The sequence below is a fragment of the Vanellus vanellus genome, assembly GCF_965231255.1.
Source record: "Vanellus vanellus genome assembly, chromosome: 1".
Taxonomy (NCBI): Eukaryota; Metazoa; Chordata; class Aves; order Charadriiformes; family Charadriidae; genus Vanellus; species Vanellus vanellus.
Genome location: NC_138905.1, coordinates 34,747,176 through 34,763,061, shown reverse-complemented (window position 1 = coordinate 34,763,061; position 15,886 = coordinate 34,747,176). Strand labels below are relative to the sequence as shown.

At 36.1% G+C, this 15,886-nt stretch overlaps 1 protein-coding gene across 1 annotated transcript in view; it reads right to left on the bottom strand.

Moving 5' to 3' along the window:
* ARID2 (AT-rich interaction domain 2) overlaps positions 1-15,886 on the bottom strand; it is a gene marked incomplete at its 5' end in the record, with an annotated part of 104,241 nt that overhangs the window by 2,942 nt on the left and 85,413 nt on the right. The window contains 5 exons of the mRNA XM_082489954.1: positions 1,118-1,209; positions 1,299-1,422; positions 5,651-5,736; positions 5,836-5,974; positions 11,072-11,220. Coding sequence (XP_082346080.1) covers positions 1,118-1,209; positions 1,299-1,422; positions 5,651-5,736; positions 5,836-5,974; positions 11,072-11,220 — 590 coding nt within the window. The remainder of the gene's footprint in view (positions 1-1,117; positions 1,210-1,298; positions 1,423-5,650; positions 5,737-5,835; positions 5,975-11,071; positions 11,221-15,886) is intronic.

Sequence of the window (15,886 nt, the reverse complement as noted above, 5' to 3'; positions counted from 1 at the left end):
AAGTTTCTCAAAAGTACATCCAGTTGGATTTTGAGTATCTAAGAGGATAGAGATTGCACTGCCTCTTCAGGGAGCTTGTTCCCATGTTCAGTCAACTCCTGTGACTATTTTTTTTTAATCATGATATCTAATTGGAATTTCCCTTGCTGCACCCTCTGCTCATTTCCCCTCACCCCTTTCACTATGCTCTCCAAGAAGAGTTTGTCTCTGTCTTCACTACAACCCCCAATTGGGTAGCTGAAGACAGCAGGAGGGTTTCTACAGCCAGTATCAAAACTCTTTTGTTTAGAACTAAAACTAGGGAATTTCTCCCTATTGACTGGTTTTTGAAGAACAGACAAAATTAACAGATTCTTATCAGAAATAATTCCTTCCGCTATTACGAAGCTAAAACAATGCAAACCAAAACCAAGACAATACTCAGCTTGTAAATTCTTGGAAAAAAACAGAAGCAGCATGCATGGTGATTACTGGCACAGCAAGTAACTACTACTATTCCTGCGTCATAAAGAACATTTCCTACTTAGTATCACAAGTCAGTATTGGTCTATTTACTTACTGAAGGACCTTCTACAAGTGAGAGGAAAGCTGAGTCATTTATTAGAGTTAACTCAAGTTTGGAGGGGAAAGCAACAGAGAGGCAGCAAGTATGGAATGCAACTGAGTGTCACTCCAAAACTTAAGAAAACGTTCATAAGAGCTTATTTACCCCTTTCTCAAGTTGAGATAAAAGGATACTGACAATGGGAAGTTGCTTACAGAAGAATTAATTTTTAGAGTCATGCAATACTGCCTTCAGGAGGAAAATGGACAAACCCACAGCAAAGGCTTCTCTCATCTGTCTCTAAAAATTTAACCCGTCAAATTTACCAGACACATTTCAAAAATCTGGATCACAAATATTGTCTCAGGTAAGATGGTGCTAAGCACTTGTATGTGAACTAAACAGTGCTGAACTGACAGAGAAATTGTAGTGTCAATACACTTACTGGTTTTTTTAAAGGATAGGTAAAGCCTACCTACTGTTTCTGTTCTTTTCAGTACCAAACAACATTGCCCATTATTATGGTATTAGAATACCATTATTATGGTATTAGAAGAATCATATGATGCTTACCTGCGACCACATTCCGAATATTTACCAATATTTTTTAATATTAAGGCAGCTGTTAATCGGATGTGTTTAGTTATTGGTCCCTCTTTTTCATCCTATGAAAGTAAAGAGAAAAAAGAAGTGTGAAAGCTCCATAGTAGCAGGCAACAACTAATATCTAATACTTGAGTCAAACAATACTAACTGTGAAATCTCTGAAGACAAGGTTTCTTGATCCCCTCCTTAATGCCATTAGGGCAGCACTTGGATGATTCACAATGGCCTTCTGTGCTCTGGGAGTAGAGGCAGTACTCCCTGCGGCTGGCTGCCTACATTAGTAAAGAAAGAATTAATAAAAATAAGCTTTGCTCCACTTTCTAGAAGATTAACAACTCTGAAAATTTATTTTGACAATTTTTCACCTATCTGAACAGAGAGACAAAGATCCATTAATACTTGGTGCTGATACGTGATTTGCCCTTTGTTTCCACAGAGAGAAACCTGACTGCAAAGCCTTCAGAGAGTCATAGGCTGTATTTTATGTGAAAAAACACTTCTCTTGAAGCAGTACTGCTCAACACCCATGACACTTGTGATGGAAAAGTAGTATATTGTACTAATGACACAGCCACTTCCTGAAGTGTACCTATTTAAAGGAATGTTTTATCAGATGGGATTTAACAGGAACTGTGATAGCAGCTATGCAAATGTCATCTGAGACTTGGCCACAGAATGTCCTTAAATATAGCTATTCTACTCATCAGGACCATTAGACACTACGACAATATAAAATACATATTAACTGTGGTTAGTGAGGAGTAATATAAAGTAACATGATTTAAGTTATGATCTAAGACATAAAACATCTAATTGTTAAATCAGATCAAACATTTGTAAAACCTATTACCTGTTACTGCAGCTTTCAGACTGAGATTAATAAATTAAGCAGTGTACTTTATAAAGCTGGTACAAATAACAAACATAGCAGAAGCAAATTCTCCATTTTCAGTATTAACACTGAAGTCAAAGCCTTTTCATGTAAAACTTTGAAATTACTCATACAATCAGAGTTTAGAATGTATAAATATGCAACTTCACATAACGAGTAAGACTCATAACTTCACCTCAAAGGGAAGTTTTGCACTATCAACGGTGAAAAGTATCACCACACTTCAATATATTGAACAATATAATTATGAAGTCTTTTAATATCCTAGTAGAACCTAATAAGAACATCTCAATATACTAGAAATGTACAGTAGTGCTTACTTGCCAAGATAGCATAAATCAAATGTAGACGTTCAATTATTTAAAATTAAATTTAGCCTGTACGAGTATTATATAGGCATAAATAAAACTTGAATTCTCTATTCAGAGAGACTTTCTTCATAATCTGAAATTCTAACAATGAAACTTAGTTAAAACTTAGAAAAAGGGTTCATAAGAGAGGTCTTAAACCACAAAACAAAAAAATTAAGAAGTAGTAACAGACAGACTCCTCCGTAAAAACTTAGCTCATAATCACTCTGTCATTCTTCCCTGAATGGAAACAACAGTTTGAAAACCTTTTTGAAGTAAAGGGAGGATGGGGCTGAATTAAGAAACTCTTAGGCAATGACATATGTTTCTAGGAGACTGAGTACCACAGTAAATGAATTATCATCTTGATTTTTAATTTCAGGAACACTTTGTTTTCCTTATATTGAGAAGAACAAGGATTCATCAAATGGAGGCCGTTCCCAATGTCTCTCTTCAACAGCTATCACACTATATTTTATAAAGTTGAAGTACTATTGCCTCCATTCTAGAAATATTGAAAAAGAGACAGTTGCAATAAATTAGGAAAAATAAAAGATTGTCTTCTCTTTTTGATTTTGGAAAAAAGGAAGTTCATAAAAAGTTATGAGAGATCAAGTGGACTGACTTGTCTGTGGGCAAGTATGTCTCTTAAGAAACATCTAGATTTCTTGAATTTCTTTAATTATATTATCAAACTTCAAATCATACCATTCAGCTTGTGATTTGAAGTTACCTCCTGCCCCACTCCCACAGTGCATGATGAATACTTTTGGTAGCTCATGCTACCACCTTTGCTTCAGTGGCAACAAGGAAAAAAAAAAATAATGTGAATCCAAAAAGATTCAAATGCACAAAGCTACAGTCAACGTACAGTTAATAGCTAGCGCTACCTGACCTTCCAGAATGTAATATTCAGCTACCTCTGAAAACCAGAAGAGGAAGAGTTAATATAATACAACTTTAAAAGCGAAGAAATACAGAATTAAGGTATACAACCAACTCTGTAATGCAGCTTAACTTTACGTACATGGTTCCGTTACAGATTTTTTCAAGTATGTATGGTGTTATGACAGACATAAATGATGATTGACTAGAGGAACAGGCCCTTATTTGTTACACTGTGTTCCACACATTTTACTTCAAGCACCAATAACACTCACTCTATATGCACTCTCTGAGGTAGGTGTAGTTTTACTACATGGTGAGGGATTAAGTGCAGAAAGTTGGCCTGATTGATGCCTAAAAGTTGATGGCTTACACATGCTTCATCTCAGCACCAGTTCTTTAAGTTGTTTCAGTTCCATACAAGAATTTAGTCATATGGACTATCAGTGGTGTGCTGATATATCTGACAAGTTTCTAGGACTCAACAAAAAGTAAATTAAGCCAAAACCTTGTAAGTCAGCTTTCACACATGACCATGTAAAGCCAACTTGAGGTGACCCATTGGAGCTAGCTTAATGTTTGATTTGACAAGACACCGATTCTGGAAAGCAAATTATCAAGTCTTGTCTCCCTCATGTAGCTAGATGCTCTTTTCAGTAGTGCAAATGTAACTCTGCAGCAGTGCTGTAAGATTATATGGGTTACACATTACGTTTAATCAAAATAGTCCCGTTTCTTGATTTCTTCTTCAGTAAAAGAGGAAAGAGAATAAAAAGTAATGGATGCGGAACCTCTATGATTTCATAGAGCAGCTGACCGTATTAGCTGTCATGAGTGCTGACAGAGAAAGGTCTCATCCATTCTTTTTGTTACAGCCCACCTCCTGTACTGGCATTCAACTAACTGTTAGGCAAGTGTACTCCACCCACCCAGCAAACCCACTTCTTTTGATTAATTAGGTTTTTTTAAAAACAGAATTGATTTACCACGCAATCAGACAAAAACTAAAGCTAGTTCTCTCACTGTAAGCAGTGCACAGCCACGAGAAGGAACACGGGATGGCAGGGAGAGTCAAAACATCCTACTCTGAACAGAGTAATGTTCTTATTTCAACTTGTATTCTGAAATCACATCCTTAGTATCTTGTGATATTGCAGTCTCAGTATTTCAGGGGGAACTGGTTATGCATATAAATTCCTACTTTCTGAATCTGACCTAATTAGGGAATTCTGCCCTAAAAGAGGGGATGTACATGTTTTTTCTAGTATGAGTACCTGAGCCAATTTTAAAGAAGCCTGCCTGTGAGGACACAGAGCTACTGGATGTGTTATCTGTGTGATGGAACATTTTTGGAAAGGCAGAGCTGAGATCAAAACATGCTAGTAGATGGCACCAGCCCTAAGGAGGGCACCTTACCAAGTATTTAAGACTACATTACCATCATTCTTCATTTTGCGGTTTTCAGAGGTCTGAATGTTGTTCAGTGTAATGAAACAAGGCACCATAAAGCAATTATAAACAAACTTGGTAGCACAGACTTACATTAAAAAATAAATGGACTCCCAAACTAAATTTCTCAGCTTTCATGCTCAACTTTCTCTGCTGCCTCCAGCAGCTTGGTAGCAATTTAAATAGCCACAGAACAGACTGCAAAAATCTGCCTGGGACCATGTAATTACACCTTCAGCTTGCAACAAAGAGATTCCAGTTAGTTACTAACAAAGACCTACTCTTAATATACTTATAGATGTAACCGAACCCTGAATAACTCCAATATTAACATAACCATCCCCACAACCCCACAGCAATGGGGTTGCGCTCTCCAATATTAATTCCAGATGGTTGAAACCATTTTGGGAAAGAGAGCCAAAGCCAATTCCAGGTAGCAGCACAAAATTAGAAGACTCGGAGGAGTTCATATTTATCTTGTTTGCTTGTTTAAAAGAAAGTTTATTACAACAGTTCCTGGATCAAATCAGCACAAATTTAGACCACAAAACTGGAAGGAATACAGCAAGTTACAAGACTATCTCAGCTGTATGAAAAAGCTGAACTGTACACAATGAATAACTTTCCATTTGGATTACAAGCACTTTCCTGTTACAGTGAAAGTTACAAAATTCTATCCAGTTGGGAAAAATCAGGAGAATATGTTGAGAACAACATTCAAAGAGTATTGACCCATATACTTTAAAAAATTACCTGTTCCCTTTATGATAACTGCAACCACATCTCCCACATCAGAATCTATTCCCTCTTTTGCCCATTTTGTCTTACTTTCACCTGATAAGCCAAGTTATAAATACACGAATTCTTCCAATAATTTCTAATCCTTTTATTTTCACTACTGCTAATGAGGCTCATGTCTCTTACTTATTGGAAGGCTTCTGATTTCCTGCTTGTCCATGTTCATCTTGCTTTAATCCTGCAAGCAAAGCATCTCTGGAACAATGCTTATCCTGTTTGGAGAAAACAGATAGACAGTGAGAAAGGTGTGTGAAAATTTACCATTAAATTCCAACTATTTTCTGAAACAATATGTGAAAGAAAATCTGCACCTGTAAATGGGTAATGAAGGAAAACCTCTGCCGCTGGAAAGGTTCACATCCCTCCCATAAGCACTGCCCTGGGTAGACATCTTTTCCTCCATGTTCAGTTGCTGCGTGATAGAAAACTTGTGATGGTGTTTGAAACCACCTACAAAAAGAGGGGGAGGGGAATTTAAGTTTGATTTTTTTTCCCAGCTAATGGTAAAGCACAGGTATCACAAACATAAGCACATACTAGCTAAACATTTTTATTTTCTGAAATGAGATATGCATTGATAAAATGAAAAGTCAACAAATCTTGAAAGGAAAAACATGTACATATATAACCAGTGAGCTACTAATAAATGGCAATATGGTTTTGCCAAAGCCGACTGAAATATGCTTCTATTTTTCTATTTATACTTTACCAAATAAATAAAGCATGTTAATTCCAACAGATCCATTCTCTGCAACACAAGCAAAATACAGTGATAAACAGCTAAAAAAGCTGAGTTCCGTGTATTCCTTCTCCTGCTTTCCTTCTTTACTGGCAGTCATACTCAGACCTTATTTAAACTTTAACTGGAAAAAGATATGCATACCATTCATCATCCTATTTGCTCTCAATACTGCACGCTTGTCAAAACTGATGGAATAAAAGATTAATTTAAAATTAGTGGTCTTTAGCACCTGAATTCTAAATATCAGGAAAATGGATAGAATAGCCCCAATACGGGCTTTCTTCCATTTAAAAGTGGTAAAAAAGTTACAACTCACTATGAATGCCACCTCAAAATACGGGTGAGTCAACAGTTTTTAAATAGTTTCAAATTGTGACATAGACAAAATATGGGTTATCTTAACATGTGTCAGATGGTAATGGAGAACCACGATATTTCAAACAATATGAAATTAAAATAGTGAATGACTTAAAGTGTGTGTTGTTTTTTTTTTTTTAGTCTAGATACACCCTAAAACACATGAAGTGTTAAAAATTACATTGCTTACTTCAACAGAGAAAAAATGGCCAAAATAAACAAAACACTTGGCTGCTTGCAACTCGTTTCAATACAACTAACCCAGCTCATCAACACCCACTTAAGGCTTGGACAGAAGAGGTCTAGAAACCTAGTTGCTGCCATTTGGGAAGTCATCGCCACCAGCTGTCTTCACACACTTGCCACTGGATGCCACTGGCGCAGCAGTCTTACCAAAGAGGAAACGCATGCACCCACCTCAGCCATTTGGGTTCACATGCCAGCATTTTAGTTTCAGTTAATAAAAAAAAGAATTTGTGTTAAGATGTTTGACTGAACTCACTGGGCTGAACAGTGCCAAGAGGGAGACGACCTCCAATCAGAGACTTACCGCAAGCAGTTAAGGATGAAGCATCATCTTAAACCTACCACAGACATTTATGGACAAGTTCAAGTCAGAACTCTCAACATACAAAGAGCAGATCAGTAGGTGCTTTGATCCAACCACCTCCTTACACATCCTCCTACTCATTTCAATATCATTCATTATGCAAGCATACTTGCAATCGATACAGTACAGATACTGTTACCTGAATCCCATAAAGGTGTAAAAGTGCTAATTTCACCCAGAGACAAGTCTGAGTTATAAACTGAATTCTACTGCAATAACCACCTGTAATACAGCAATTACCTTCTGCATAGGCAATAAATACTACTCTCTTAAAAAGCATTCACCTTGCCAGTCAGCTCTTGCTGAAGGGAAGCTGGGAAGGAGAAACAGTCTCTTGCTGTTGGTCCAGACAGCCCATAGTAGGAAATGGAAATGTTTTACATCTACATTGGCTCAACAGCAAAAGTTGATGTTTCAGAGGACAGAAAGATGTATTTCCACAATAAAGAAGAAAGATAATATGTAAACTTAAGGCTGGCACAAACCTGTTTATGAATAATTCCTGGCACGGATGAAACAAATTTCACAGCGTAAGTGAAAACCAAAGTGTAGTTTAAAACATTTTATTCAACGTGGCAAGGCTTTAAGAAAAATAAAGCTATTTCAGCTATGTTGGTTCACTCACTGTATAATACATTCAGCTTTATACTTCAATCACCGATGTAAGAAGATTCAGGATTACTACCATTTTGCAGAGAAAAACTATTTTTCCTTAAAGAAACACCTAAACAGAGTAATTAAAAAAAAAGTTTAAGTACTGAGAAGACGGTCAGTTGAGTCCAGACTCTTATTTCCCACTTAATTTCTCCATCATTCTGTTCAGCTGCTGAACAGAACATTAAACTAATAGCTGACTTGACAGGCAGTAGAGATTCAAGAGCGTTTCCAATTTACGTTTTAAATACCAAGCAATTCAAGAGCAGACATCTTATGCCTACCTATGAAACAAAGTAGCAGCTTTTAAATTAAGCTGAACACAATTAGCAGTACTTGCAGACAGCTGAATTTCAAAGGAAATCACCTACTTTCTGTTCCGTCCTCAATGCAAAGTAGCATGCTGACAGACACCTTTCAGAGTTTTACTTCCACTTCAGATACTAAACCTGAATACATCTGCGAGAGGCCAGTCATTACAACTATTTGCATAATCAGGCCTGATCTGGTTGTGGTCTTCAGGCACTACTAAATTTGTTGCATTTTATTTCAAAATCTTGGTATAATGTTTCCTAATTCAGTTCTGAAAAACAAAACAGCAGAACCCACACCCACGCCAGTGGAATGCTGCTGACTGCAGCAGCCGAGTTCGCAGGTAGGAAAAGAACATACTATTTTATTTATTCGTATTTATTCTGAGTCTCAATAAAATGTTTTTGAAGGCCTTCACTGCCTTCTGCAATACATCCTGGAACGGAAACTTAATGCTAATATGTTGTGAGAATTAAACTAAAGAACATGCATAGAGAAACAGGTGCCCTCCTGTTAATTGTGAACACCACAAAAGACTGTTCTATCATTCTACTATGATGAACCTGCCTGCTTAATACCGAGGAAAAAAACTGCTAAGCAATCACGAATGAAACCAAGTAGTGGATGTAAAGTTCACGTAAACTAATGACTCACTCAAAAGAATCTCCTTTTTTCCTGCTTAAACAACTCAATAAAAACATCTAAGATACAGTAACAGGTGGCAATTCCACATCTTTCTTTATGTCTGTTAGCAGCAGTAAGCCTACAGGAGATTTGATACTCCTGTTTTTAATCAGGCTGATGAAGGAATATGAATAAACAATATACATTTGAGGAAGATGCTGTCTTAACATTTTGGTTCTCTCTTCATCACAGAGAATGCTGAGTGTAATGTTTATGTAAACTGTTTTTAAGCTGGAGCTGAAATAAATATTTTAGAAGTGAGTGACAGCATAAGAACAAGAGCTGCGTGTCACACGGACTACAATCTAACAATGCAAAAATCTCTGAAGGCTTTTGAAAATAATGAAACTTAACTATGAACAAAAAACAGTATAGTAAGTAACAACAGGAGAAACAAAAGCAACAGAAATAATACAGTATCTCTGGAATAAAACATATAGATCAACTTGTGAAATATGAGCCTCACAGCCCTTAACTTCAATCTCAGGCAAACTTACTGGAACAATATTTTAAGTCAGACTTACAGAAAAACTGAAATTGTAAGGCAATAATAATTATATTGTTGTTCTTCCTGCCCCAAAATTTGTCTGCGTGTATTTGTATCCTAGTTCACATGTGACATCAGCTTTTTCCATGGTTAGAAGTTACCTCAACTCTACACAACTCCTCCTACATAACTTTAGACATACAAGAAAGCTGGTGACTCCCTTGTGCTTCAAAACTGTAGTTCAGCAAACTCTTCAAGATGGTATAAATTGGCGAGGCTTCTGCTAAGAAACTGCCCCATCTTTTCAACTCCACCTCAGTACAATCCACTCTTGTACCAACACAGGTGTTTATGCATCTATTGTACAGCCAATAGAGTATGTCTCTACAGTTATATTTATTAGTAGTAAAGTAAAAAGTGTAGCCTTACACATATTTCTTACACAGAGAAGTGTCACCAACCTAAAAAAACAAAAATCACTTTTAAGGTGAAAACAGGGCAATGATTTAAGCAGCACCATATCTCTACAGTACAAGTCAGAGTCTTAACTGAAACCCACATGTCTTGCATTGACTTTATGATCTTTGAATTATGTTTGTAAGGACTGAAAGAAAGAGAAATTACAGCTTCAGGCGTCTACAGATTAAAGAAACACAAATTACAGCTCCAGGGGTCTACAGATTAACTGTCCTTCAGTATTCCTCTAATTCTTTTCAAATGCCTCATTTTCACCATCGGTTCAAACTTCTCCATCATTTCATCCCAACTTTCTGAATGTCTACACACCAGTTTTCTGCCAAATCAGCTTGTCTTTACGCTCCCTTTGTCTTGTTCTACAACAATGAAGTGTCTCACCCTTTTTCATGCCCGTCCTGTATATTATGCAATTTCTCTCACTGTTTTCAAAGTGGCTATTTGACAACTACCTTTGTTTCACCAATCTGTACCCTTCACTGAAAACTAGGCATATTCACAAACATGTTATTTCAAAAATCAATGTCAAGATATGCATACTGATAACAAGGGTAGTATCATGTTTTTATAAGCCTACATCCAAAAGTCTACTAGCTTACCCCTCTCTCTTTTAAGGACAACAACAACAAATTAAAAAAAAAGTCTAGTCATTGCTGTCTTGTCTTAAACCTAAGTTCCTTATTATTGCCTTTTGTGACAATGGAGTCCTGTGGCACACAAATGGTATCATAATTACTAAAATTAGTCATAATATAAATAAGACTTTGACCAGGACGTAGAATTGCAACACCCTGATCTTGCAAAACTGGAAACACAAGAAAGACTAAAAGCTGGAAACACAAGAAAATGTCAAGACATGATTTGTAACTGCAGTACAGTAACTACTTTTGTACTTGCAATACAGAGAACAAGCTTCTGAACTAGGAATTATTTTTTGTAAAATTAATTACATGACAATATTTTATTTTTTACTGAATAACCAAGACATTAAAAGAAAGCCACTTAATACTACTTTATGCTCTGATGTATAATGGAGAGCAGTTAAATGTCTTGCACTCCCCCATCGCAGCTTCAGTTTCCTCAACGCTTTTCACTTTTTCTTTTCCCCACTCACAAAGTATAAGGTAACTTAAGGAAACAGAATAGATAGAACTTGTAGAATCACCTTCTATATACAAACATCTGTTACGTATTAGTAAAAGGTAGTTAAATAAAGGAGGTATTTACTTTTTACAAGATTGCCACAGACACATGAAGTTCTGTCCAGGTTTTTTCATTTGCTCTGCATGCTGACTTGCTGCAGTGTATGAAGGCGGCTGCAAATTGATCTGCTGGCCCTGTACTTGCACTGTTGGTATCGACGTTGCAGGTGTGCTCTGTAGAAAAAGTTTAAACAGAGTTTTAAACAGGGCTTATTTCAAGACTTGACATGCAGTTTACTGTTTGTTCAAAGGTCTTCTGTTTTACACTGTAATCAACCACAAGTTTTCAGATTTTAACACTTTGAACTCTGAATAAGCATTAATAGACACCATAACATGAGGGACATACAACTTTTACACTGTAGCATTTCTGCAGAAGTTTCTAATAGTCAAATTACTAAACCTTATACCTAAATTCAAATACAGAATTATGATTGCAAAGGAATTTCTCAAAGGCACTAATGGAGCAACGGTCAACATTATTTTACAAAGGCTTTATTTGTTTTTTAAGAAAAGAAAAAAGCGTGCGAACTCTAGGGGTTGCAATATCATCAGCACAGGGAGTAGTTTGCTTTTTGTGTAAACACAGGAGAAAATATTGCTAAAAGAAGTAAAATGAGCTACGTCTAGAACTGCTTTATGTTCTTTGATGAAACGGTTTTATTAGCAGCATTACCACGCATCAGTTTGTGTTACAGAGTGTGTATGGAAAGGTAAATTGAACAATGCTGAAGAAACACTATCAAAGAATAGTAGGCTCAAACTAGGACATTTCATTTTCTCTATAAAACTTGGCAAATGATACCATTATTCAAGCTCTTGTAAAACCAGCCAGCACATGTACCTTTATACAGAACATGACGTGCCCAGAATGCCTAAACATGCCATACAACTTGTATACAGTGAAATATAAACATTTCAGAAAGGAAAAATACATTTTACTTGCTCCCTTGCCATATTACAAGACACTTATTTTAACAGTTAATAAAAATTATCTTTAAGGTTACCTAAAAATATAAAAACAAAGCCAAAACATGTCAATTTTATTTCTTTTTCTGAATAATAGATACTGAATGCTGGACTACCCCATTTCAGAACAGTGTTTATGTCAGAACACTGCTTCTCCTATTTCTTTTTTCCTAGAAGGCTCTGGCCAGCAAGACATTTATAAAGATGATGACAATAAAAAGATTAAGCTTTTGAATATTATCTATGAATGAAGACCTAACATCCTTTTCTTCCCTACTGTTAGAAAAGGAACATAACATGCTTCTAAAGAGACCAAACAAAACTACTCTCAAGTCTGTGTTTAATAATAGTATAACAGAAGCATTTTTCAAATGCCACACGCTACTCTGCATCTTTACAGCTCTGTTACCGACTGTCTTTAGACTTCAACTGTAAAGAAACAAACAGTTAAGTGCAACTTCTAACATTTCATTTGTATATTGATCTTAAGTTTTCTTCCTGCTACTCTCTATTGACATTGCAGACAACAGTCACACAAGGTAACAAGTTAATAACTATCACAGATCATATAATGCTAATAACATGACCAAAAGGACAGCAAAAAAGCCTCATCAAAAAAATAACACTTCCCTTATCCAAGCATATATCCTGATAAAAGTAAGGCAAAACTCAGCAAAACTCCTGAACACAGCACAACTAGCATACGATGCCTGTGATCTGTACATGTAAAAAGTTGTAAGAAAGGACTCTTAGTCCATTAGTCATAACTACAAATTATTTTGAACTCAACAATGATTTTCATCCAAAGACCTCTAAGCTATTTTATAGATTGGGTAATAAATCTTCACAATCTATCTTTTAACAGAAAGTAAAACCAAGTGGAACCTTTTAAGATCAATGTCCCCTTAACAAGGCATTTTTAAAGTCACACTGAAAGTAAAATCATCAAGTGTCAGCAGTACAGCTTGTTTTGCAATGTTCACTTGGCTTCCTGACATCAATACATTATGATGGTCTTTATCTGACTTTTTTATCCCTATAGAACTTCTGTCTCATCGAATGTGCTGGACAAAGAGTGAGCGTAGTGAATGAATTCAGTATTTTATTTAATTCTCATCATTCGATGTGTAGTTCATGCATTATTTACTCCATTCTAAGCAAGCCCTGCAATTAATCCAGAATTATGAATTTTCTCAAGGGTTTTTCTGGCAAGGTGTCCTAGTGGTATTCGAAGGTTTTAATACCACCTCATTAAAAATCTGTTTATTTTAAACAAGGAGATCTGAGATATACAATACAAAATACTACATACTGAAAATTAAAAAGGACAGGAAAGAAAACGAATTTTCAGGACAAAAAGTTAAAATTCAGTTTCCCCTCCAATTTCTTTCCAGCCTTTTTTTTTTTCAGTGAGAAAAAAAAAGCTGATAAATTGAAAAGAAATGCATAAAATAATTGTTGTTATTTAGAATTCTCTTATCACTGTGCTACTGCAAAGTAGAGAAGTTTCGCTCAAACTTGGAGCATTAGGCGGCTACAACATCCATGTATTTTGAAGTCAAATTTATTGCTTGCCCATTAACTGTGCTGATTATATTTTAAAGTCGATGGATAAAGCAAAATTACATTTGCTTTCCTTGGTTTTATTTTAGAAACATAAGTTATATGTTCAAACATCTCAAAGCTTTCCTCTCTTCGTTCAAGACATCAGAAATACTGCTAAGTTTTGTTTTCTTTTTTTCCCCTCCTCTATTTCATTTATTGATTTAGTAATGCATGATACACAGGACATCACTAAAATTAGGGACAGTCTTTGTTTTTCAGAAATGAAACTCCTTTTTTCCAGAAATTTACCTAGAAATACTTGCCATGTTCCACCTAGTTTACAGTACTGATATGCAAAGATTAGGTAAACTCACTTATTTCTTTAACATATGGAACTAGAACAGATATTTATTCCTAATAAAGTCTTTCTGGGAAAAGTAACATTGAAGAAAATTGCCCCATGGCAAAACGATTTCACAAAATTTCCTCCTCTAGCAAAACCATTTCATGATTCCAGGGTCCTCACGAAATCAAACGCCCAGTACTCTAGTACACTTGAAAGCACTTCATGGCATCTTTTTATGATCAGATTAGACCTCTTCACAATAGGATTTGCGATTGCCACCACTTAGCACTTTTGCAAATCAGATCTCACTGGATCTCAGGACTGAAAGGTACTTCTAGCAGCATCACCTATCTCAGTACCGTTTGCACTGAACTCTTAAAAGTACATAAACACAAACCCTTAATGTCCGTACAGTCTACTTACGGAACAGATACTACAGGTTACTTTAATAAGTAGAAGGACATTTATCTCTAGACCGAGTGACGTTAGATTGAGATGGGGGGAAGAAAGTCTGGCAGAGTCATGAAAACTAGGAGTAAAGCTAAGAGCTTTCTGCTAACTAGAATGGACTGCTTACAAAAGATACTAATTTATTCTTATGCACAAGAGTTTCTCCATTTGGGTACATGAGCTCCCTGTGGGGTAGGAATAACAAACCCTCTGGCTTGGGACCAGAAATGGTCTCCACCTCCTTTTCAGAAGAGCAATGGTGCCATTCCATTTATGGATTAATGAATAACTATTTTAGCATGATACCTGCCCATTTTATTTAAAAGGCCTACTGTGCCATCAACAAGAGAACATACTGCATCCCAGTGTGATGGGGGTCCTGGTGGCATATAGAATCATATGCAGGTTAAAAGCATTAGACTGCATTTTTTCTCCCACCATTAGTATGTACACACCCATAATAAATACATTTAACTCAATAATAAACAGTTAACTAATAGCAAAAATATTTTTTTAAAGTATTGTAGGATTTACGGTGTGGTATTAGGAAATTTTATGTTTAGCTTCTTCATGATAACGAGCATATATAAAAAGGTAACCTATAAGCTGAAAATGAATATAGCAGGATTTGAGTGTGAGGAAGGGGTCAGGGGTAGGCACTAAAATAAATGTTCTTTTCCTGTTAGATTACTGAAGTTCAAGTCTCCTTGCAACAGTGTGCTTCACAAGTGAAGAGCAGTAAAAGCATAGAGATTCTGTATTTCAGTACTTCCAGCTGAGAAACTCATTTGCTCTGTGGCTAGGAATGAATTACACCTCCTGGGGCTACACACCTGCTTTCTGGTGCATGGTAATTCTCAGCTTCTCAATAAACAGAGAGCAGGAGCAAATAGCGAAGGCAATGCTCACACAATTTTTGCTACCTAAATTTCCACACAAGCATGTTTCAAGTGGGCGGCCTTAAGAGAAATGGGTGTGTATTGTTTATGAGGGCATGACAGTGATGAGCAGGGAAGTGATTACTTTAAAAGCCAGATAAGGCAATTTACATCAGATTTGCTCACTTCTAGTAACTTGGTGTGATATCAGAGTATTCCTTCAAAACACACACACCAATTGGGACAAACCAACACGGTTATGTTCAACAGACATTTTGGAGGCGTTTGAAGAGGAGTAAGAAAAAGTGGAAAAGAAAAGAAAGTGTACAGGTATGTAATTGCTCATTTCTTTTCTTTTCAATCCACTGGTCCAGCACAATGCCTCAGGAAAGCAGTAATCCAGGAATAGAGAACACCAAAATAAAAGGAAGCAGTGATAGTAAAGTGCCAGTTCTGTCTCCTCGCAGACTACATTTCATGGGCTTACAAAATACAGATGGAGATATAATCAAAACATTGCAATACTGTGCATATCATTATGTTCCTCTTCTCACATAACCCATATACCTATCGCCAAATGTTTTATAAAAATGAAAAAAAAAAAAAAAAGAGTCTTTGAAGTCAGTATATATGTAGTTATTTTTCAATGAGT